At 40.6% G+C, this 22163-nt stretch overlaps 2 protein-coding genes and 1 long non-coding RNA gene across 5 annotated transcripts in view; 1 reads left to right on the top strand and 2 right to left on the bottom strand.

Moving 5' to 3' along the window:
• Positions 1-7316: 7316 nt before the first annotated feature.
• On the bottom strand, positions 7317-17749 carry LOC134215630 (chromatin modification-related protein MEAF6). Its single transcript, XM_062694779.1, has 3 exons — positions 17548-17749; positions 17288-17491; positions 7317-7953 (listed from the first exon to the last, which is right to left on the bottom strand). Exons 1-3 carry the CDS (start codon positions 17623-17625, stop codon positions 7588-7590), a joined length of 648 nt encoding a protein of 215 aa, XP_062550763.1. The 5' UTR covers positions 17626-17749; the 3' UTR covers positions 7317-7587.
• Positions 17750-18400: 651 nt separating this feature from the next.
• On the bottom strand, positions 18401-19172 carry LOC134215631 (uncharacterized). Its single transcript, XR_009980248.1, has 3 exons — positions 19014-19172; positions 18638-18951; positions 18401-18579 (listed from the first exon to the last, which is right to left on the bottom strand). It is a non-coding gene; the product is annotated as an uncharacterized LOC134215631 (long non-coding RNA).
• Positions 19173-19998: 826 nt separating this feature from the next.
• LOC134211386 (akirin) overlaps positions 19999-22163 on the top strand; it is a 31745-nt gene continuing 29580 nt past the window's right edge. Inside the window, exons 1-2 of one of the 3 annotated variants that reach the window (XM_062688187.1) lie at positions 19999-20201; positions 21579-21959. In XM_062688187.1, the coding sequence (XP_062544171.1) occupies positions 21731-21959 (229 nt within the window). In that variant the 5' untranslated portion in view covers positions 19999-20201; positions 21579-21730. Of the gene's footprint in view, positions 20202-20793; positions 20812-21578; positions 21960-22163 lie in introns of those variants that run through there. The other 2 variants (XM_062688188.1, XM_062688189.1) reach the window with 2 other exon arrangements.

Raw genomic sequence — 22163 nt, forward strand, 5'->3', positions numbered from 1 at the left:
TTTGAAATGGCTTAACTGCGCACAATATGGTACACTCACGGTATTTCCTTTTCCTCAAGGAAATCCTCCATTTCAATGGGTTTGCTTTTAAGCGAGCAAGTGTTTCAGTTGACCAGCCCACCCTTGAGCCATTTTCAATGATGAACATCAAGAGTGAAGACCTGATGAAACGGATTTAGCAACCCAGCAGAGTAGCGTGCGTGAGAAAACTCGCATTAGTTGTCCGGTGTAAGCGCAGCAATTCATTGCTGCAATGGGAAAAGTCATAATGCGAATATATTCAATATCTCGCTTCGGTGTGGGCGGATTGGTTGAAATTTTGACACAAGTCGTAGACTTTCTGGGAATAATGCAAAGGTAGTTAAGTTCATCGCACGAAGCTGCAAGACCTTGTTTTACCCTAATTCCCTATTTGTTAGTTTCCGGAAGACCTTGGCCTTTTGAGTAGTAGTTAGAAAATAATAAATGTGGAGTAAAATAAGCAATATGTCCGCTTCTTTAGTCGTGCTGTGGCAAATAACTCCTCTGATTGCCTGGGAAATTTAGATCAGACTAGTGTGAGGTTATTAGTAGACAATTTGAGGAATATTAGAACGAGGGTAAAATCACCAAGATCTCAATTCCAACATCGTGCAGTTGAAGAGCTCATCGACGATTTTTGACAAAATTTTAGGTCAAATGTGTTGTTTTAGATATTTGTTTGTTTTTACATAACAAATAAGGGCATTGAGTAAAAAAGTCTTCAGCTTCGTGCAGTGAACTTAACCACTTTCGCACGATTCCCAAGAAAATTCTAGTAGGTATGTCAAAATTTCAGCGCCACCGAACCGAGATATTGAATATATTCGCGTTAGGACAATTTTTTCCCATTGTGCCTGGGACAGTCTCGTTCTCCGTGCGGACGGAACTCAAGGAAGAAGCGGGGCTATTTTCTGGTGGATGCAGCCAAATGTGCTGGACCTTGAATCGACGCAGCTGTGCAGCCAATGGCTTGTAGGTTGTAAAGTGGGGATTGGAATCGTTTGACGGGCCGGATAATTCTGAGTGCAGGTACACGGTTTTTCTTCGACAGGGCCCTGGTGGAAGTCTTCCAGATTTCCAGGCAACCTGGCTGCTTCGACAACCCTTGGTGTGGCTCGATGTTTGTCGCCGCAGTTGGCATGTCACTCTTTGTGCGATCGGTCAGTGCCTGCGAAGTTGAAGCAGTTAGCAGTTCACTGCGTGACGTCGCGATAACGATCTCACTCAACGATGGTGAAATTATAGCGTCAATCAGCTTCAGGTCTTCCGATCACGGTCATCGAGTCTCCCATGATGTCCATTCATCGTTCACACCGAATCAATTTCGGTGGGCCGTGCCCGTAGTCAGAAAGTTAAGTACTCGATTAAATGGTTCTCCGTAGACTGCGTAGTTGTACGCTACGTAACCGAACGAAGTACAACAGTTTCGGGAATAATTTAGAAATTCTTTTGAAAATTCCTTCATGTTATACTTTGAAACGTCTTAAAAAATTCCTCCGGAAATGTTTTAACAGGGCGGCCACTGAACCGGGAATTAACCGGGAATCAGATAGAACCGGGAAAAACCGGGAAATAACCGGGAATTTGATTTTTAGTTTTGTTTCGATAGACTAAATAAAATCTATAATCAACTAATTAACTTCTTGTCTGTTTTTTAAAACAATTTTTCTGATAATTGTTTACATTTTATTTAAATTCTAGGATTCATGAAATGCTGTTTGAATGAGTTTTGTTATCAAATTCTTATATTTTTTTTATTAGTAGAAATTTATCAATCTTTTAAAAAGCCTTTTTTTCGGATTTTCTGGAAGATTTTGCCCTCAGTATTGAGGGTTATGAGTCCCATCGAAGGAAAGTGGTTACCTCCAATACACTTTTCAAATTAAAAATCTTCCACATAATGTACATATTTACATCGGAGATTTTCAGAGAACTGTAAATAAATAAAAACTAATCTCAAGTGCCAGAGATTTCAGAAATTTCAGGAATAAATTTTTCAGTTCAAATATTGAAGAAATCATAATCGATAACCCTTTTGCTTCTAAGATCCTTTCACCAGTGGCGTTTCCCTAACCTTAATCTACCTGTGCACTGGCTTTAAATTTAAGGAATTTGTGTGCGGAAATGCATAGAACAACTAGATTTTGTTAAGTTTAAACGACTCTGATAATTTTATTTTCAATTTGGGCCGCCAAAATATCAAAATTTTCATTTTTTGTGTCAGTGCACAGGTAAAAAGTGAGGTTACGCGACGCCACTGCCTTTCACGTATCCCAGCTTTCTTCTCGAAATACAAATACATTAGCTCTTAAATCTGCTTAGTGTTATATGTTTCTTAGTTAAAACTTCTAAATTGTTTCTATTCAAGAAAACACACTTACCGTCTATAAATCTGATTGATAATTTTAGAAAATTATATCAGCATTACAGAATTTCCAAAATATCAAAAATCATTCTAAAGCTAAGATATTAAACTGGAATCTTAGAAGTATATCTGAATTTAAGATTTTTTTTCGAACACATGGTGGTCTGTAAAACCAAAAGATATTTTAGTTACCAGATAAAGATTGTCGCTGTCGTCGCTGTCCGGAAAATATTTTGCTGGCGAGGATAGGGGATCTAAATGTCAATGAAGAAAAATACATACGATTTGACAGTTAGGTACCACACATGTTTCGGACAGCAAAACAAAGGAAACCGAAGCGACAATCTTTATCTGGTAACTAAAATATCATTTGTAAAACCATTAGCGACACTCCATTTCTTATAAAATGCTTTCTCTAAAAACATCAAGCATTTTAAAATCCGCTTTGAAATTCTCAGAGAAATCTGGCAAAAATATTTCTTGACCTGTCTCGTTTTTTAATAATGATTCCGATTTTAAGAATGAACGTTTTGAAATAATTTAATTTTTCTTAAATCAATCCTATCTCAAGTTCCTAAAGCATGTTATTTTTTTTAACTTGATAAGGAGTTCTTTTGAGCAAGTTCATAACAACAAAATACGAATGCCTTGAGCTCATATTGAATAGAAGTGCTTTATGATATGAAAACATCTCTCATCTTTAACTTCCTTTTTTCGGTATCTTTGATATATTAATCATAATTAGGATAGTTTATTTTTCAAATAAGAATTTACAATGAAAAATTATTGATAGCAATGCTTCTATCACTTACCAGAGATTCGTTTTGATAACGTGTTGACAATGGTATAGAAAAGAAAAAACGAATGCAGAAATAGCTTTGATTCACTTCTAACAGTGACTGCTAGAATGGTCAAGATGAAGGTACCTATCAGGTGGGTGTCATCCATATCTCGCACTATTTTGCAGCCAACATTGCCCACTGACTCTTCTGGATCCCAATGGAACTGCCAAGCCTGTTACTGAAAAAAGCGTCACAGTGGAATTTGCTTAACGGGCGGTTTATTAACACATTACCATATAGTTTTCTTTTGATTTATTTAGGATGTATTGTAATAAAATTCCACAGATTTTGATTGTGAATTTAAGTCACACGATCAGAAATGCGATTGACAAATTGTCGCGTAAAACAAGCATGGTTGTTCCACAGATTGATTTGTCAAATGAATATAACACCTCATTTCTCGTTCATATCTTTTTTCGATACACTTGCCGGGATTGTTAAAAAAATTTAAACCGGAAAAAAACCGGGAATTCAAAAATGGAAATTGAGTGGCCACCCTGTTTTGAGCAAGCCTCTAGAAATTCTGTTGAGTATACTTTCAAGATTTTTTCGGAAATTTCTCCAGGAAATTCATCTAGAAGTAATTTAGAAAATTCCTCTAGCGATTATTTTAAGAAATCTACCGAGAATTCTTTCAGAAATTCATTTGGAAATTTCTCTCATAGTTCTTTTAGAATTTTATTTGAAGAATTGCATCGGAAATTTATTCAGGAATTCCTAGAAAATTATTTTATGAATTTCTTTAAATATAATAGAAAATAGAAACTACTAAACTTCTAAAATTCCTTCAGGATTTTTTTGGAAATTAATTCCAAAATTCCTACGAGCTAATTCCTTTGGAATTGCAATTATGTGAACAAAATCTAAGTGAATTTTGAATATAATTTCTAAAGAAATTCTTAAAGAGATCCATGAAAAAATTTTTAAAGGGTGTTATGAAGGAATTCTAGAATAATTTCTGAAGGAATTCTTGAAGGCATATTTTATGGAATTCATAAGCAATTACTGGAAAAAGTTAAGAATGTTAAAACAACTTTCAGGAATTCTTTCTAAAATTCCTTTCATAGTTTATTCGGACATTTCTTAAGGATTTTTTTTCAGAAATTTCCTAAAATTTCGTTATAGAATTTTCGAAAGAGTTCCTAGAGAAGGAGTTTCCCGAGGAATTCCAGAAATAATTTCCAGAACAAGGAATTTCGAAAAGAAATCCTTAATATATATTTTTTTAATTCCTTATGTTTTGCCTTTCTCGTACAACAAAGTTGTACCGAAAGGCTATCATTTCACTCCAAAATCGAACTTTTCATAGAATTCTCTCAGACCCGTGATGTTATATGTACACCCAGGTTTTTTTTTACACGGTTTGGTTTTAGTCGTTTTAGATTTTCAGCGTCAATGAAACAATGAGTCAACCCCACGAAAAAATTCACCAAAAATCAAAGAAAATTCAGGGGGTATTTCAAAAGCTGTAAAAGTTTAGGTTAACCGAAAAATTAATGAATTCCAACCGCGTAAAAAAAACCTGGGTGTATACTAATCGACTCAGCTCGTCAAACTGAACAAATGTCTGTCAGTCCGTGTGTATGTGTGTGAGTATGGACGTGTGTGTGTGTGCACACGAAAACCGAAAAACATTAGCCACTTTTTCATATAGTAATTCTTAACCGATTTTCTCGCAACAAGTTGCTTTCGACGGGCAACAAACCCTAGTTGATCACTATTGAATTAACGATAAAAATCGAACATTGCGTTTAAAAGTTATTAGGAAAATTGAATCGAACTATGTAAGCGCCATATAAGGTTGGTGTCTTGGCTAAATGCAAGAAAGGCAGTGTCACCACTCGATGAATTAAATTGTTTTTTTTTAAGGAATTTCTAAAGCAATTTCTGAAGAAATTTCCAAATAAATACCCGGAAGAATTCTTTACGAAATTACTTAAGGATTTTCTAAATAAATTCCCGAACAAGTTTCAGGAGAAGTAAATTCTTGAAGGAGTTTCAGAATAAATTTCTAGAGAAATTTCTAATGGAATTGCTGAAGACATTTTCCTTCAAAAGTTTCTTCAGAAATAATTTTTGTAGGAAATTCTGAAAGTATTCTCAAAGGAAATCTTGTACATTTGTACCATTTACATTTGTACCTGTACATGTACATTCCCCCGCGTTACACTGAAAGCAGCCTTACAGTTGAAGTCCAAATACGAATCTATATTGATTACAACATGATGAAATTAAATGGAATAGTATTAAACTCATCTGATGACAGTGAAGACATTCCACAAAAACAGCTCAATATTCTTCTAAAATTTCAGTACGAAGATCGATGACCACACCACCTCCCCTGGTCGGCCGGTTCAGTCGTACGCTGCAAAAGTCTGGGATATTGGCGTTTACCTCCGGTTTCAGATGCGTTTCGGTTATGAACGCCATGTTTATTTCCTTTTCCTCAAGGAAATCCTCCATTTCGATGGGTTTGCTTTTAAGCGAGCAAGTGTTTCAGTTGACCAGGCCCACCCTTGTAGCCATTTTCAATGATGAACATGCCAAGAGTGAAGACCTGATTGAAACGGATTTAGCAACCAAGCAGCAGAGTAGCGTGCTGCGAGAAAATCGGCATTAGTTGCTCCGGGGTGTAGAGCGCAGCAAATTCATCCGCTGCACAATGGGAAAAAAAATTGTCCATAACGCGAATATATTCAATATCTCGCTTCGGTGTGGGCGGATTGTGTTGAAATTTTGACACAAGTCGTAGAACTTTCTGGGGAATAATGCAAAGGTAGTTAAGTTCACTGCACGAAGCTGCAAGACCTCGTTTTACCCTAATGTCCCTTATCCGGAAGACCTTGGCCTTTTGAGTAGTAGTTAGAAAATAATAGAATGTGGAGTAAAATAAGCAATATGTCCGCTTCTTTAGTCGTGCTGTGGGCAACATAACTCCTCTAGATTGCCTGGGAAATTCTAGATCAGACTAGTCGTGTGAGGTTATTAGTAGGCAATTTGAGGAATATTAGAACGAGGGGTAAAATCACCAAGATCTCAATTTCCAACATCGTGCAGTTGACAGAGCTCACTCGGCACGATTTTTGACAAAATTTTAGGTCAAATGTGTTATGTTTTATAGATAATTTGTAATTCCGAACTTCATGAATTACATAACAAATAAGGGGCATTGGGGTAAAACAAGGTCTTGCAGCTTCGTGCAGTGAACTTAACCACTTTCGCACGATTCCCAAGAAAATTCTACGGTTTATGTCAAAATTTCAGCGCCACCGAACCGAGATATTGAATATATTCGCGTTATGGACAATTTTTTTCCCATTGTGCACTGGGACAGTCTCGTTCTCCGGCTGCGGACGGAATCCCCAAGGAAGAAGCGGGGGCTATTCTCTGGTGGATGCAGCCAAATGTGCTGGAGCTTGAATCTACGCAGCTGCTGCAGCCAATGGCTTGTAGAGTTGTAAAGATGGGGGATTGGAATCGTTTGACGGGCCGGATAATTCTTTGAGTGCAGGTACACGGTTTTTCTTCGACAGGGCCCTGGTGGAGACCGTCTTCCTGATTTCCAGGCAATCCGGCTGCTTCGGACAACCCTTGGTAGTGGCTCGATGTTTGTCGCCGCAGTTGGCACACTTGGGATCGGTCACCACCATCTTGTCGCATTGCTCCGTTGGGTGCGAGTCGCCACACTTATTGCAGTGCGGCAGTTTTGGATGTCGTGCCCGAAGTTGAAGCAGTTAGTGCACTGCGTGACGTCGCGATAACGATCTCACTCAACGATGGTGTAATTCATAGCGTCAACCAGCTTCAGGTCGTTCCGGATCACGGTCATCGAGTCTCCCATGATGTCCATTCATCGTTCACACCGAATCGGAACATTTCGGTGGGCCGTGCCCGTAGTCAGAAAGTTGGATAGTAGCTCGATTGAAATGGTTCTCCGTAGACTGCGTAGTTGGGGACGTACAGCTATGAACCGAGTGGAATGTCTAAATAAATAATAATAATGATCAGGATCGGATTTAGCTGAAAGGGATCTCGATTCCCGGGTACATCAAGGGTTGTGATATCCACGACGCAATTGCTACTCACAGTTTTTAGATGTCCTTTGAAATATTAATTCACAAATGTTCAAGATTTCTAGTTAATTACAAATATTTAAACAGTCAAAAAATTCAATACACGAGAATGGTGATTATTCTTATTTGTTCACCCGGAAAGTCTGGAAAGAAACATCTTAATGTTTCCGTTTAAACACATGCCGCATGCAGGAAACATGTCACTCCATGTATGACACCACATACGATTTGATACTATTATTACTCGCCTTTAAATTCGGACCAACGTCCTCTACAGATTGGGTTCTTAGCGGTGACGTACCTTCTTGTTGGAACTGGTTTTCTTCACGGACCCGACGTTCGCTGCCTTGTGCTTGGCGGCGCTGCTCGGAGTACTTGCTTCCTTAGCCGAGCTTGTGTTCGCTGCCTCTTTGGTGGGTGTTATCGGCCGGTTCAAGAAGGACGACGACTTTTCGACGGTACTACTTTTGGAGGAATTTAAACTCTTGCTCACCGGTGTTTTTAGCGTCGTGTCATGGGCTGACGAGGCAAGCGATGAGTTAGAGTTGATAGCCCCCAATTGGTTATCGCTCGAATCGTCGTTGGTCATCGAGTCCGATTCACTGTTACGGTCATGCTTTGCATCGTTCGGATCAACCAAACCACTCACGGCCTGAAAACGAAAAGCATTTTTAGAACAAAACAAAATAAACGTAATGCGAGACAAAAAGATCTATAACACTATCTATCGATAGTCCCTAATGGCAATATGACCATTTGATGATAGTTGGTAATATGTGCCCCCTAATCAAAATGCCGGGGCCCTCCTTAGCCGTGCGGTAAGACACGCGGCTACAAAGCAAGACCATGCTGAGGGTGGCTGGGTTCGATTCCCGGTGCCGTTCGCGGGACGCTGCATTTTTCAACTTCGTTTTACAAATTTATTACAATTCATACAGCCTTACAAATATTTTTCCAATTTTTATGGGCCAAAATCTATGCGAAATGCACTTTTGGAGAATCCACTTTCAAGCCAGTGACGCAATCCAGATAGGAGTCCCTCGTTTCACAGGACGCTTGCTGGTCACATTATATATGGGTTACTATTGCTTTGTATCGAGGCCAGTTGCCTTGTTACACCAATTCGTCTGAACTCCAGAATGATTTGGAGAAATTGGAACATACGGTTTGAACATTTCTAAATCGCAAATCATGTGCATGAACTCTAAGGGCCTGTATAAACGCTATTGTATTGAGCCCGATTTGGAGAACTAAGAACATCTGGTTTGGACATATCTAAGTCTTGTCATAAGACGAGTTTTTACAATTCCATTTAATTCCACTACTTTACTGTACCTTTGACAGATACGTATTTCGACCTCAGCAGTAAAGTCGTCTTCAGTATCTCGTACTTGACTCTAAACTTGACTAAAAAAGCTAAAATATTGCTCATTTTACCCTACGTTCTATTATTTTGCGGCAGCAGGGACTATGTCCAAGGGCTTGACGAACCCTCCCCAGGCCATCTGCGAGTTGTGGGGCTTGCCTAGGATGTGGTGGGGTTTGACAGTGGGCCCTGTTAAATTCCTATAAAAAGCTGCATGTATCCGCAAGTAGGCCCCACCAAAGTGACCGTGTGCCGCTCAAAGCGCACAAGCCCAAGTCCTGGTGTTAGGTGGGACGCTAAACAGCGCTGACACGACGTCCCTTCGACGAGACAGGAGGTTTGCCAACGCAACTAACAATTTTGGTGCTAAAAGCTTCAACTTCTAGCCTTTGGCAGTATAATATTTGAATAAAAGCAGCCAATGCTGAATATAAGAAAAGCCTCCGCAAATAGTCCCTTAAACTTCAACTCGACTATTACACAAATATCTATCAGCTAGTCAGTTTGTGCCGAATATATTTCATCTTTTATCGTTTATGCAGCTTTCATATAGTCATAAAACAGCTCTGTCTGAATTAGCAACAAAGCCTATCGGTTAAGAGCTCATGTATGTAACTGAGTTGCTTATTAGCAACTTCCCGTATTACGGTGAGTAGCATTCACAATGATCAACACGCGTCGGAGTCGTCCGCCGCGGCTTAACATTGGGCGGCTACAAGACGGTAGAACTAGCCCAAGACTACGCGCAGCAGCTGGAAGTGGCACTCCCAACGGAAGAGCAGCTAGGCGCAGCATCTCTTGAAGATGGCTGGAGAGATATTCGATCCGCCATTGGAAGCACCGCAACCGCTGCACTAGGCACGGTGGCTCCGGATCAGAGAAACGACTGGTATGACGGCGAATGTGAGCAGTTAGTTGAGGAGAAGAATGCAGCATGGGCGAGATTGCTGCAACACCGCACGAGGGCGAACGAGGCACGATACAAACGGGCGCGGAACAGACAAAACTCGATTTTCCGGAGGCGCCAGCAGGAAGATCGAGACCGTGAAGAGACGGAGGAACTGTACCGCGCTAATAACGCACGAAAGTTCTATGAGAAGTTGAACCGTTCACGTAAGGGCCACGTGCCACAGCCCGATATGTGTAAGGACATAAACGGGAACCTTCTTACGAGCGAGCGTGAGGTGATCCAAAGGTGGCGGCAGCACTACGAAGAACACCTGAATGGCGATATGGCAGACAACGGTGGCGGTATGGTAATGAACCTAGGAGCACGCGCGCAGGACATGCGACTTCCGGCTCCGAATCTCCAGGAAATCCAGGAGGAGATCGGCCGGCTGAAAAACAACAAAGCCCCTGGAGTTGACCAACTACCAGGAGAGCTGTTTAAACACGGTGGTGAAGCACTGGCTAGAGCGCTGCATTGGGTGATTACCAAGGTTTGGGAGGATGAGGTTCTGCCGCAGGAGTGGATGGAAGGTGTCGTGTCCCATCTACAAAAAGGGCGATAAGCTGGATTGTAGCAACTACCGCGCAATCACATTGCTGAACGCCGCCTACAAGGTACTTTCCCAAATTTTATGCCGTCGACTAACACCAATTGCAAGAGAGTTCGTGGGGCAGTACCAGGCGGGATTTATGGGTGAACGCTCTACCACAGACCAGGTGTTCGCCATACGTCAGGTATTGCAGAAATGCCGCGAATACAACGTGCCCACACATCATCTATTCATCGACTTCAAAGCCGCACATGATACAATCGATCGGGACCAGCTATGGCAGCTAATGCACGAAAACGGATTTTCGGATAAACTGACACGGTTGATCAAGGCGACGATGAATCGGGTGATGTGCGTAGTTTGAGTTTCAGGGGCATTCTCGAGTCCCTTCGAAACCCGTAGAGGTTACGGCAAGGTGATAGTCTTTCGGGTCTGCTATTTAACATCGTTTTGGAGTTAGTAATACGAAGGGCAGGGATTGACACCAGTGGTACGATTTTCACGAAGTCCGTCCAGTTATTTGGTTTCGCCGACGACATTGATATCATGGCACGTAACTTTGAGAGGATGGAGGAAGCCTACATCAGACTGAAAAGCGAAGCTAAACGGATTGGACTAGTCATCAACACGTCGAAGACGAAGTACATGATAGGAAGAGGCTCAAGAGAGGTCAATGTGAGTTTCTATCGGTGGTGACGAAATCGAGGTGGTTGAAGAATTCGTGTACTTGGGCTCACTGGTGACCGCCGATAACGATACCAGCAGAGAAATTCGGAGACGCATAGTGGCTGGAAGTCGTACGTACTTTGGACTCCGCAAGACGCTTCGATCGAATAGAGTTCGCCGCCGTACCAAACTGACTATCTACAAAACGCTTATAAGACCGGTAGTTCACTACGGACACGAGACCTGGACGATGCTCGTGGAGGACCAACGCGCACTGGGAGTTTTCTAAAGGAAAGTGTTGCGTACCATCTATGGTGGGTTGCAGATGGCGGACGGTACGTGGAGGAGGCGAATGAACCACGAGCTGCATCAGCTGTTGGGAGAACCATCCATCGTTCACACCGCGAAAATCGGAAGACTGCGGTGGGCCGGGCACGTAGCCAGAATGTCGGACAGTAATCCGGTGAAAATGGTTCTCGACAACGATCCGACGGGAACAAGAAGGCGAGGTGCACAGCGGGCAAGGTGGATCGATCAGGTGGAGGACGAATTGCGGACCCTCCGCAGACTGCGTGGTTGGCGAAGTGCAGCCATGAACCGAGCTGAATGGAGAAGTCTTTTATGTGCAGCACAGGCCACTCCGGCCTTAGTCTGATGATAAATAAATAAGCATTCACAATGAAAACGTTTTCGCTGTTGTTATAACACCAACAATATAGCGTAATGGCGCTATAAATGAACTAACGAAGCATTTAGGAAACTTCTGTATCTTTGAAGATTACACAACGTTTAAGTAAACCTTATACTGCTTCTTTTAATAGCTTATCAGTATGGAACGTCAAAACCGCAATGTTTACATTTGAGTTTTGTTGCCGGAGCTGTGTATGAGCTATTGATTTCTGTAATGCAGCTACAAAGGTATTCACCTGCTCTTATAGCAACTGACAAAGCGCTGTCATTAATGCTAGCAGATAGTGTAAGAAAACAAGCCATTTAGAAGCGATATTTCTTTTGACGGCTACTGTTAAACGATTAGCAGCAGAGTAGCATCTATACAGATCGAGAAAATGTTGCCTAAAAACAATTTCAGCGATTGATGATGCATAAAAGTTAGCCAACAGATGATTAGACCTCTTCATGTTTTCAAAAAGTATTAAAAACTCAAGCGGTCAGCACAGAATCACAATTCTTATGCTAAAATAAGCCATCTGGCAAATTTTCAGCTAATTCGGATAAAATTTCAAGGTGCCTCAAGTCGATTTAGTGTTTTTGGGCCATTTTCAATTTTGAAAAAAAAAACTTAACAGAGATATAAATGCTAAAAATCATCACAACAACCTCTAAACGGAAGCTTTTGGTGTGCTCTGCAAGTTTTGTGAACATTGCGATTCGTTCCGTTTACGTTTTGACCATGTAAAAGTGATTTTCAAGCTTTTAAGTACATACAAACACTGTTTCCCCTAAATGTCGTTGTTCTGCAAAATTCTTGAGTGTATTACAAATCATTGATAATTTATAATATTATTATTCCCCTTTTTACCCTGGATATTTAGGTAATATGATTGCCAACGTGCGATTTGCCGTCAAATTCTTAAAAATCAGAAGCTGAACATTTGGCATAAATTTACACGTTAGGATTCCTTTAAACAAGTTATTCGAACAAAGACGCATTGGTTTTTGATGATATTTGCTGCTTATAACAAACGACTTCCAAATTTAGTTCATTGCACCATATGTCTTTACACTTTTACCAAGGAGTGCGTCATAGTAACAAGTGAAATCAAAGCTTTTTTGTTCGAACAACTTGTTTGACGAAATCCTAACGTGTAAATTAATGACAAATGTTCAGCTTCTGATTTTTAAGATTTTAACGGTAAATCGCATATTGGCAATTATATTACTCAAATATCCAGGGAAAACAGAGGAAAAATAATATTGTACATTAGCAATGGTTTGTAATACACTCAAGAATTTTGTAGACCAACGACTATTAGGGGAAACAGGGTTTCTATGTACTTAAAAGCTTGAAAATCACTTTTACATGGTCAAAACGGAAACGGAACGAGTCGCAATGTTCACAAGACTTGTAAAGCACACCAAAAGCTTCCGTTTAGAGGTTGTTGCGAAGATTTTGAGCATTTATATCTCTGTTTAGATTTTTTTCAAAATTGAAAATGGCCCAAAAACACTAAATCGACTTGAGCCACCTCGAAATTTTATCCGAAATAGCTGAAAATTTTACAGCAGGCTTATTTTAGCATAAGAATTGAGATTCTGGGCTGACCGGTTGAATTTTTGATACTTTTTAAAAACATGAAGAGGTCTAATGCTGATAGATGATTGAATAATGGTTGAAATAATGCTGAAAGAATAATTTTTAAGCTTTTGTGCTGAAAACAGCATGTAGGCCTCTTTCTAACGTTTATACAGCATGAATCTGAAAATAGCGTAAGTAAAACAACCTATAGAGTATGCGAAGAAGCACATCCATAATTTTCTTTGATATTTACATATGTCAAAGTGACGGTGATGACAGAGCAGCGGCCATTGAATCAGGAGATCAGGAGTTCGAATCTAGGTAGCAACAAAATTGATATTTGAGTTTTCACAAAAAAAAACATTAAATAAACTCCAAAATTTACTCTCCTCTCAAATAATATTTAATAAAATTGAATTAAGTGGCTGTATAAAACTTATTTAACAGATTCAAAAAATCTGAATAAGCGTTATTGAAGCGAATTATATTACTAAATGGTGTAGTAAAGATTGAGAAAAAATTGTGTAACATGCTGCAAAGTAGTTGTGCAGGCACGTCAAAAACAGCTGAATAGATTCGCCAGATTTGCTGGTAAAAGTATTGAATAGAAGTTCTTGATCATATGTATAGCACACTTATTCAGCTTGAAGTCGTATAGACGAGTTGAAATAACATTTACATTGACATTAAATGTTAGTTGGGAAGCCGCCTTTAAAAACAACTATTACGAACGACATAGAAGATAATACGACTCGATACAATCGGCAACTACTTAGGCGACGAATGAAGGATCACGATTGGAAGCTTGAAACATGGAACTGCAAGTCGCTAGGCTTCGCAGGTTGCGACAGGATAATCTACGATGAATTACATCCCCGCAACTTCGATGTCGTAGCGCTGTAGGAAATCTGCTGGACAGGACAGAAGGTGTGGAAAAGCGGGCATCGGGCGGCTACCTTCTACCAAAGCTGTGGCACCACCAACGAGCGGGGAACCGGCTTCATAGTGCTGGGAAAGATGCGCCAACGCGTGATTGGGTGGCAGCCAATCAACGCAAGGATGTGCAAGCTGAGGATTAAAGGCCGTTTCTTCAACTATAGCATCATCAACGTGCACTGCCCACACGAAGGGAGACCCGACGACGAGAAAGAAGCGTTCTACGCACAGCTGGAGCAGACATACGATGGATGCCCACTGCGGGACGTCAAAATCGTCATCGGTGACATGAACGCACAGGTAGGAAGGGAGGAAATGTATATACCGGCCATCGGACACTGTATCGAATGACAACGGCCAACGATGCTTAAACTTCGCAGCCTCCCGCGGAATGGTAGTCCGAAGCACCTTCTTTTCCCGCAAAAATATCCACAAGGCCACATGGAGATCACCTAACCAAGAAATGGAAAACCAAATCGACCACGTTCTAATCGACGGTAAATTCTTCTCCGACATCACGAACGTCCGCACTTACCGCAGTGCGAATATTGAATCCGACCACTACCTCGTTGCAGTATGCCTGTGCTCAAAACTCTCGACGGTGTACAACACGCGTCGAAGTCGGACGCCGCGGCTTAACATTATGCGGCAACAAGACGGTAGACTAGCGCGCAGCAGCTGAAAGTGGCACTCCCAACGGAAGAGCAGCGTCTCTTGAAGATGGCTGAAGAGAAATTCGATCCGCCATTGGTAGCACCACAACCGCTGCACGAAGAGCACCTGAATGGCGATGAATGGCGATCTGGCAGAAGAAGATGGCGATATGGTGATGGACCTGGGAGAACGCGCGCAGGACATAATCTTACCGGCTCCGGATCTCCATGAAATCCAGGAGGATATTGGCCGGCTGAAGAACAACAAAGCCTCTGGGGTTGACCAACTACCAGGAGAGCTATTTAAACACGGTGGTGAGCGCTGCTAGAGCGCTGCACTGGGTCATTGCCAAGATTTGGGAGGAAGAAGCTTTACCGCAGGAGTGGATGGAAGGTGTCGTGTGTCCAATCTACAAAAAGGACGATAAGCTGGATTGTAGCAACTACCGCGCAATCACATTGCTGAACGCCGCCGACAAGGTACTCTCCCAAATTTTATGCCGTCGACTAGCACCAATTGCAACGGAGTTCGTGAGCAGTACCAGGCGGGTTTTATGGGCGAACGCTCCACCACGGACCAGGTGTTCGCCATTCGCCAAGTACTGCAGGAATGCCGCGAATACAACGTGGCCACACATCATCTATTCATCGACTTCAAAGCCGCATATGATACAATCGATCGGGACCAGCTATGGCAGCTAATGCACGAACACGGATTTCCGGATAAACTGACACGGTTGATCAAAGCGACGATGGATCGGGTGATGTGCGTAGTTCGAGTTTCAGAGGCATTCTCGAGTCCCTTCGAATCCCGCAGAGGGTTACGGCAAGGTGATGGTCTTTCGTGTCTGCTATTCAACATCGCTTTGGAAGGGGTAATACCAATGAAAATAGATACTATTCTATTCTACTATTCTCATTGGGGTAATACGAAGAGCAGGGAGTAACACGAGTGGTACAATTTTCAATAAGTCCGTCCAGCTATTTGGCTTCGCCGACGACATAGATATTATGGCACGTAACTTTGAGAAGATGAAGGAAGCCTACATCAGACTGAAGAGGGAAGCTAAGCGGATCGGACAGTAACCCGGTGAAAATGGTTCTCGACAACGATCCGACGGGCACAAGAAGGCGAGGTGCGCAGCGGGCGAGGTGGATCGATCAGGTGGAAGATGACTTGCGGACCCTCCGTAGACTGCGTGGTAGGCGACGTGTAGCCATGGACCGAGCCGAATGGAGAAGACTCTTATATACCGCACAGGCCACTTCGGCCTTAGTCTGAATAAATATAATATATAGCGTCACCACGCCGATGCACACCAGCGTTATGTTAATGCTGCGTGCATGTGGCGTTGAGAAACCGCTACGTGGGCATCGGCCCTATGATTTCTTTATTAACGGTTATATAGGGTTATATGTTATGCGTAAAGCTTCAAAAACGTTTAAATAAAGGGGTCCTACTTTCTTCATAATTTTATGATATTTGTATGAATTGGAATTTTTTAGAGCACTTTCAGGGATTCGAGTCCCGTGCACTTATTTTCTCACGGGCGCCAGAGCAGCAAAAGTCAAACAAAAATGGTTGCAGCAACTTGAGTGTGGTTGCAGCAACTTGGGTGTGAGATGATTATATCCCAAGTAACCAAAAGTTCCGTTAAGAGTACGTTTCGAAAAACGTACTCTTAAGGAACTTTTGGTTACCTGGGATATCTGTTCGTATATAAGTTGCAGTAACCTATGTGAAACATGTGTCCTGCTAGGGGCTCCATATGAATAGACAACATACTTTTAATGAAAAAATCTTATATGGTGAGGCGATTAGTTGAAAATCCCAGTAAAATCCCTCACTTAATAAAGGTAAAAATTAAGTAGATTTGTTGATATTGTGGAGCCTATAACAAATTAAATGCTCTATCATCATGAGAGTTTGAAAATCCTTATATTTTCATACTAAAGAATTGCGGGTCTTAAGCAAATAAAAAAAAATTAGTAAATAATTCCTAATATTTTCCCTTACTTTTTTGAGATTGCTGCTTAGTGTGCACACAGACAAACAGACATAACACATTGAACATTTACTCATCAAATTCATCGTCATTCAAACACTAACGACATCTGTTGATTTCAGTTAGTTGGGCAAATCACGAACCAGATGGCGATAGCGAGCAAACGTCAAACTCGAGCAAATCCGATGCGCGCGCCACGAGTGATCGATTGGCCAACTAATGATTATTTCAATTCACCAGTAAATCAGTGAACGATGGAAATTTGACGAGTGTTATGTCTGTTTGTCTGTGGTGTGCATTCAGCACTTCCACAGTTATAATCCGCGGGTTTCTAAGCCAAGTTACCATTTTTGCATTCGTATATCATGAGGCTAACACGATGATACTTTTACGCCTTGGGAAGCCGAGACAATTTCCAAACCGAAAATTGTCTAGACCGGCATCGGGAAACCCAGCCACCCTCAGCATGCTCTTGCTTTATAGCCGCGCATCTTACTACTAGGCCGAGGAGGGCCCTGCGTGCTCAACTCAATAAACTACTAATTTTAACCCTGATTATACGATGTATGTATGTATGTATGGAATGGAAACCATTATGCTCACCGCCATCGAAGTAATAGACGACTTTGAGAACAGTCGTTCCGCTTCCTTGAACTTGCGATTCCTTTTGTCGGCCTTGGAGTTGGTGGTCTTGTTTGTGGTCAGGTATCGATCCCATCCTCGAATGATGTTGCCGTAGAGTTGAGTGTCCTCTAAATAAGATCCCTCGAATGCGTAAATTTGGCGCTCTAAATTTGCAAGGGTTTCCTGTGAATCGCAACAAGTTATCACTGTTCCTACTTTAACATAATGTTTCAGCTTACCGAAATTTCCGCTTTTCTTTTTACCAATTCAGCAAGTTCTGCCCTTGGATCTAAACTGTTGGATGATTTGGCAGTCATTTATAGGACTTTTGTAGCTAGATACTTTAGGAAAAAATAATATTTCTGGCTATTGAAAATATTTATGTTGATTTTTGTTGTTGAGACGGAGTTTACTTGTAGATGACAGTAAACACCGGGCGAACAATATGCGGCGAATATCCTTGTTTAACAAATTATGTTGGCAGTTAAACACAGTAAAATATTTCGAATGAAAAAATTCGGGACTGATTCGTGATTTTTTGGAAAATATATTTTATAGACGAATCCAAGTAAAAATAAGAAAAAGACACACGACGGTGTTAACTTTGACAGATCCTACAGCACAGCATAGGAAGATCATTTTAAAATGCTTATAATAAATTCTAGACAAAATGTAATTAAAATCTGATTGATGTACGATACGGAAAAAGTTCTGAATTACAATATTCGTAAGCTTATCTCAATTTTTTGAATATTTTCAAAAAATATATCTATCATACAGTTCGGAACTTTTTCCGTATCATACTTCAAACAGATTTTAATTACATTTTGTCTAGAATTTTAGTTAGTGATTTTCAGTAGAAAGTATAAGACTGTTAAAACCACTACTGCGAAATTGTCACTTCGGTAAGATCTTCAACAAGAGCAAACCTTTCAAAATAACATTTTCCTCTCAAAACAACTAGCGTATTTTACATTAGAATTAACTAGTGATTCTTTTAAAACAACAAGTGGCATTCGCTTTCAATTCAAGAAAAGTACGTCAAAATAAATTGTCAAAATAAATTGTCAAAATAAATCATTGTATTTAATCAAAATTAATTTCGTTTCATTTTTGTGTTTTTTTTTTGTTTTTTATTGTCCATCTTTTATAGAAATTTTTCTGCAGACAAATCGGTACATAGACATGAGGCTCCACCTCAATCCAAAGGGGTCGATTTGTTCGACAAACGGTGCCATCACATTACCCAAAACGAATGGAGTTCCGCCTGCCTAAAATACAGAAAAAAACATGAATCAACCAAAAATAAATGTGTTTTTTAATACCTACCTAAGTACGTGTCTGGTCTACTGATTCTGGAGATTCTGGAGTCATCAGATCAGAGGTGACATTTACTGCAGGTGTGGTGCAGGTGGATACAAACAGCAGAGTCGTTTTCCATGACTTGGTCGATTACACTATCTCCGGACGTTCGCAAAATTGTTTCGAAGAAACTTAGAATAAAGCAGAACAGTTTTGTAGGTCGTGAGCGCGTATAAGTAATGCAGCATGGCCACACAAGATACCCTGCATGGATGTCCAAATAAATGATTTTCGCATTGATATCGGCAGATTCTGATCGATGATCCAAGCGCCGGAAAATACTGATGAGCATATATAATTATAAGTTTTAATGGTTTCTTGGTATAATGAACTTTATTCTTACCTTCAATTGTCTCAACTTTGATAAAAACACATCAGCTACGAGTATTTTTTGCCGCCAACAAATGACCAACAAAGAAAGAGTCACAGTTCAATCAGTTGTCATCAGATTTTTTAAAAACAACGTTGCCAAATTTCATGAAAATAACACAGACCCATTCGAAAAGATTCGAATTCTCAAAAGAAAAAATTCAACTCTTCAAATGACAGTTTTTTTATTTATAAATCATTTCTCGAATTGAAAATTTTTCACTCACATTAAGAGCTTCATTATTCAAATGTACCAACATTGCTATAATTTCAATACGAAAGTGCAAAACTTTAAAAAACACAATTTATTTTTTCTCTGTGTAGCGTGCTGAAGTGAAAATATAACAAAATGTGTAAAACTATATAGTTAGCTACAGTAGCCGTTCGATAACTGCAAAATGTTTATTTTACAGTTAACGAATGCCGTTCGATAACTGCAACGCATTCTAGACGTCAAACGGTTGTCAATCGACGTCAGATGCAATAAAAGTGCGTCTAAATGTACAGCGCAATCAGTTTGACATGAGTTTGAAGTTTAGGGGCAAGCCAGAGTAAACGCGACGAGCGATGCGTAAAAGAATAACAATCATTACCAACAGGCTGTCAAATTGCACTGTCGCGTCGCGTCGCATCGCACGTCGCGTTTACTCTGGCATGCCCCTTAGACTTTAGAAGTCGGATAACTGCAAAACTGTTGCAACTATCGAATTGCAGTTAAAAAGCATTGCAGTTAAATGACTTGCAGTTATCGAACGTCTACTGTATTTGAGCAAATTTGAGGAAATTAAATAAAAAATGAATTGATCAATGTTTGGCAAAATAAGTTTGGATACTTTAAAATATTTGGCTAGAATTACTGTCAAAAAGTGCGGCGAGCAGGCGAAACCAAACGTCACTAATCGTGCGAGCTTCGTTCGCCGTTGCCGTTGTTTGGTTTTTGGTGTATTCGTGTGTTCTTTCGGCTCCCACAGTCACAGCACAGCACTTTGAACGTTCACCAGCCAGCGAGCCAGCAGCGAAAAGACCTGCCTTGTGCAGCCATATTTTTCTCGTCGCGCATTGTAATTCCAAAGTGAACGCGTAGTAGACGGAATCGTGTTAAGTTTCGGGGCATTTTAAGTCGCGAGTTCCTGATCAAAGTGCATTCATTGTTTTATAAGTGGTTAGAAATATCATTTTGATTGTGAAAAATTTCCGGGTGACCCAGTGACGGGCAGTGAAATTTGCCTTTCCTGTTTCAAATTTTTCTTCGGATCTTTTTGTTGCCTTTCTTCTCGTGGCGGTGCTTCGCCTTGCTGCTGTTGTTCTTGTTGGTTTTGTGGTGCATTTTCGCCTGCGCTCCGCCACCCGAAGGCGAGGAGTTGGAGAATCGAAAAAGGAAAAAGATTGCGTTTGTGTCTTGCTGCGCTTACTTGCGCTAATCGTGGAATATAAAAGAATATTATCGTCTTGTATTTCGTGCAGTAGAATTTAGCACCTGGGTAGTGCTGATCGGGTTAAACAAACATAAAGTCGTTGAATTGTTTACTCTGCATTTTTGGGGTAGTGTCCAAAGCTGAAGCCTTGATACCACCAGGCAGAAAGACTAAACGACGGCGACGGAGGCCATTACTTTGTCGGGCAAAGGCGACGGACCGCAGCTACGACGAAATTGGTGAAGAACACTACGCAGCGGAAGAGTAAATAAAAGAAGCAAAAAGAAGAACGTTGAAATTTTTGGTGCAACAGCAGCTAACAACAGCAAGAAGCAGTGAAAAGCTTGCCGTCATTCTGTCCGTACTGAAAGAGCAAAGCATAGAATACAGAAAACATATTTTTTGGAATGTCCCTTGTGCAAAGCGAATAAAAGAAACAGGATAAAATGAGCTGAACACTAGGGTGTCCCAGAAAAAAATCATTGCTGGAAAATTCATTGTGCCATTCAACCACACTATAGGAGGGGTGATGATAATTCTCAGATGATAATAGGCACATATGTTTTACCGTTTTGAGATAATAAATCGAGTTAACTCATATTATTAATTATTAATTTAAATATACGGTATGGCAATGGTCTTATTGCGTATTCAGATTTTGCCATTTTTGACAATACATTTTATGATAAAGAGTAACTTGATGCCAATTTCCATACTTACAATAAAGCAATCGTTTATATGTAAAAATCATGTTGAATAATGTAGAGATTTGTTTGGTATACTTCGAGATGTTATATATTAACTGATCCAATCCCAAGGCTATATAAAAAGCTTGACATTCCCCATATTGAAAACTCAGCATGAGCTACATTTTTAATGTTATTCTATTGCGCGCAATAATCTTTTAGTCCACACTGTCAAGAAAAGATATTCTGAATTTAGATTTAATTAAACGGTAAAGTGTCATGGCATTTCCAACATGGTTACTTTTTCTTTAAAGCATCCAATACATATAAAAAGCAAGAAGAAGCAGCGAAAGGATCCATTTCATTTTGTTTGATAAATGTGTAATCAGCAATAAGTCAAGTGATCAAAAGTTCCACAACGAATACATTTTATTTCAGGCCATTTTCCAGCTTTAATATTGTGTATCTCTAGTGTCTATTGGACATATTAGGTAACGTTCCTGGTACCAGTAAAATTCAGTGCAATTAAAAATCTTAACCCACACATTAAAGACTGTCGCACAAACGGTGGTTCATAGCGAAAATAAATTATGGCCTGTGCAACGCTGAAACGGTCGCTGGATTGGGAGAGTTTAAATCAGCGGCCGACAAAACGCCGGAGGTGTCATCCCTTTGGCAGCCCCAGCAGTAGCGGCAGCAATGCCCAAAATAGTCCGTCGTCATCTTCCGCTGCCGGCTGCTCCTCAAATAGTGCAATGCGTGTGATGGAGCCAAAGCCTTCTCCATTTGCCGAAACCGTCTGCCCTAAACTGACCCCAGGTAAGTTGAATACTAGCTTACCTTACCTTAGTGCGCTGTATGTTTTTTACGGTGGGAATAATGAATATAATGGGGCAAATAATTATTTTCAAGCATACATTTTTATAACGACCTATGTTATAAGAGAGCAGCCATAAATCACGTAACACTTAGAGGGGGTTGCTCGAGGTGTGACAATCCATACAAAAAATTTTAATGGTTCAT

The sequence above is a fragment of the Armigeres subalbatus genome, chromosome 2, assembly GCF_024139115.2.
Source record: "Armigeres subalbatus isolate Guangzhou_Male chromosome 2, GZ_Asu_2, whole genome shotgun sequence".
Taxonomy (NCBI): domain Eukaryota; kingdom Metazoa; phylum Arthropoda; class Insecta; order Diptera; family Culicidae; genus Armigeres; species Armigeres subalbatus.

Excerpts from the sequence above, each read along its gene's own strand:
- LOC134215630 (XM_062694779.1), bottom strand. The coding sequence starts at position 17,625 with ATGACTGCCAAATCATCCAACAGTTTAGATCCAAGGGCAGAACTTGCT. Across the intron at positions 17,492-17,547 it reads AAAGAAAAGCGGAAATTTCG|GAAACCCTTGCAAATTTAGA; the intron begins GTAAGCTGAAAC and ends TGCGATTCACAG. Across the intron at positions 7,954-17,287 it reads CGTCTATTACTTCGATGGCG|GCCGTGAGTGGTTTGGTTGA; the intron begins GTGAGCATAATG and ends TTTCGTTTTCAG.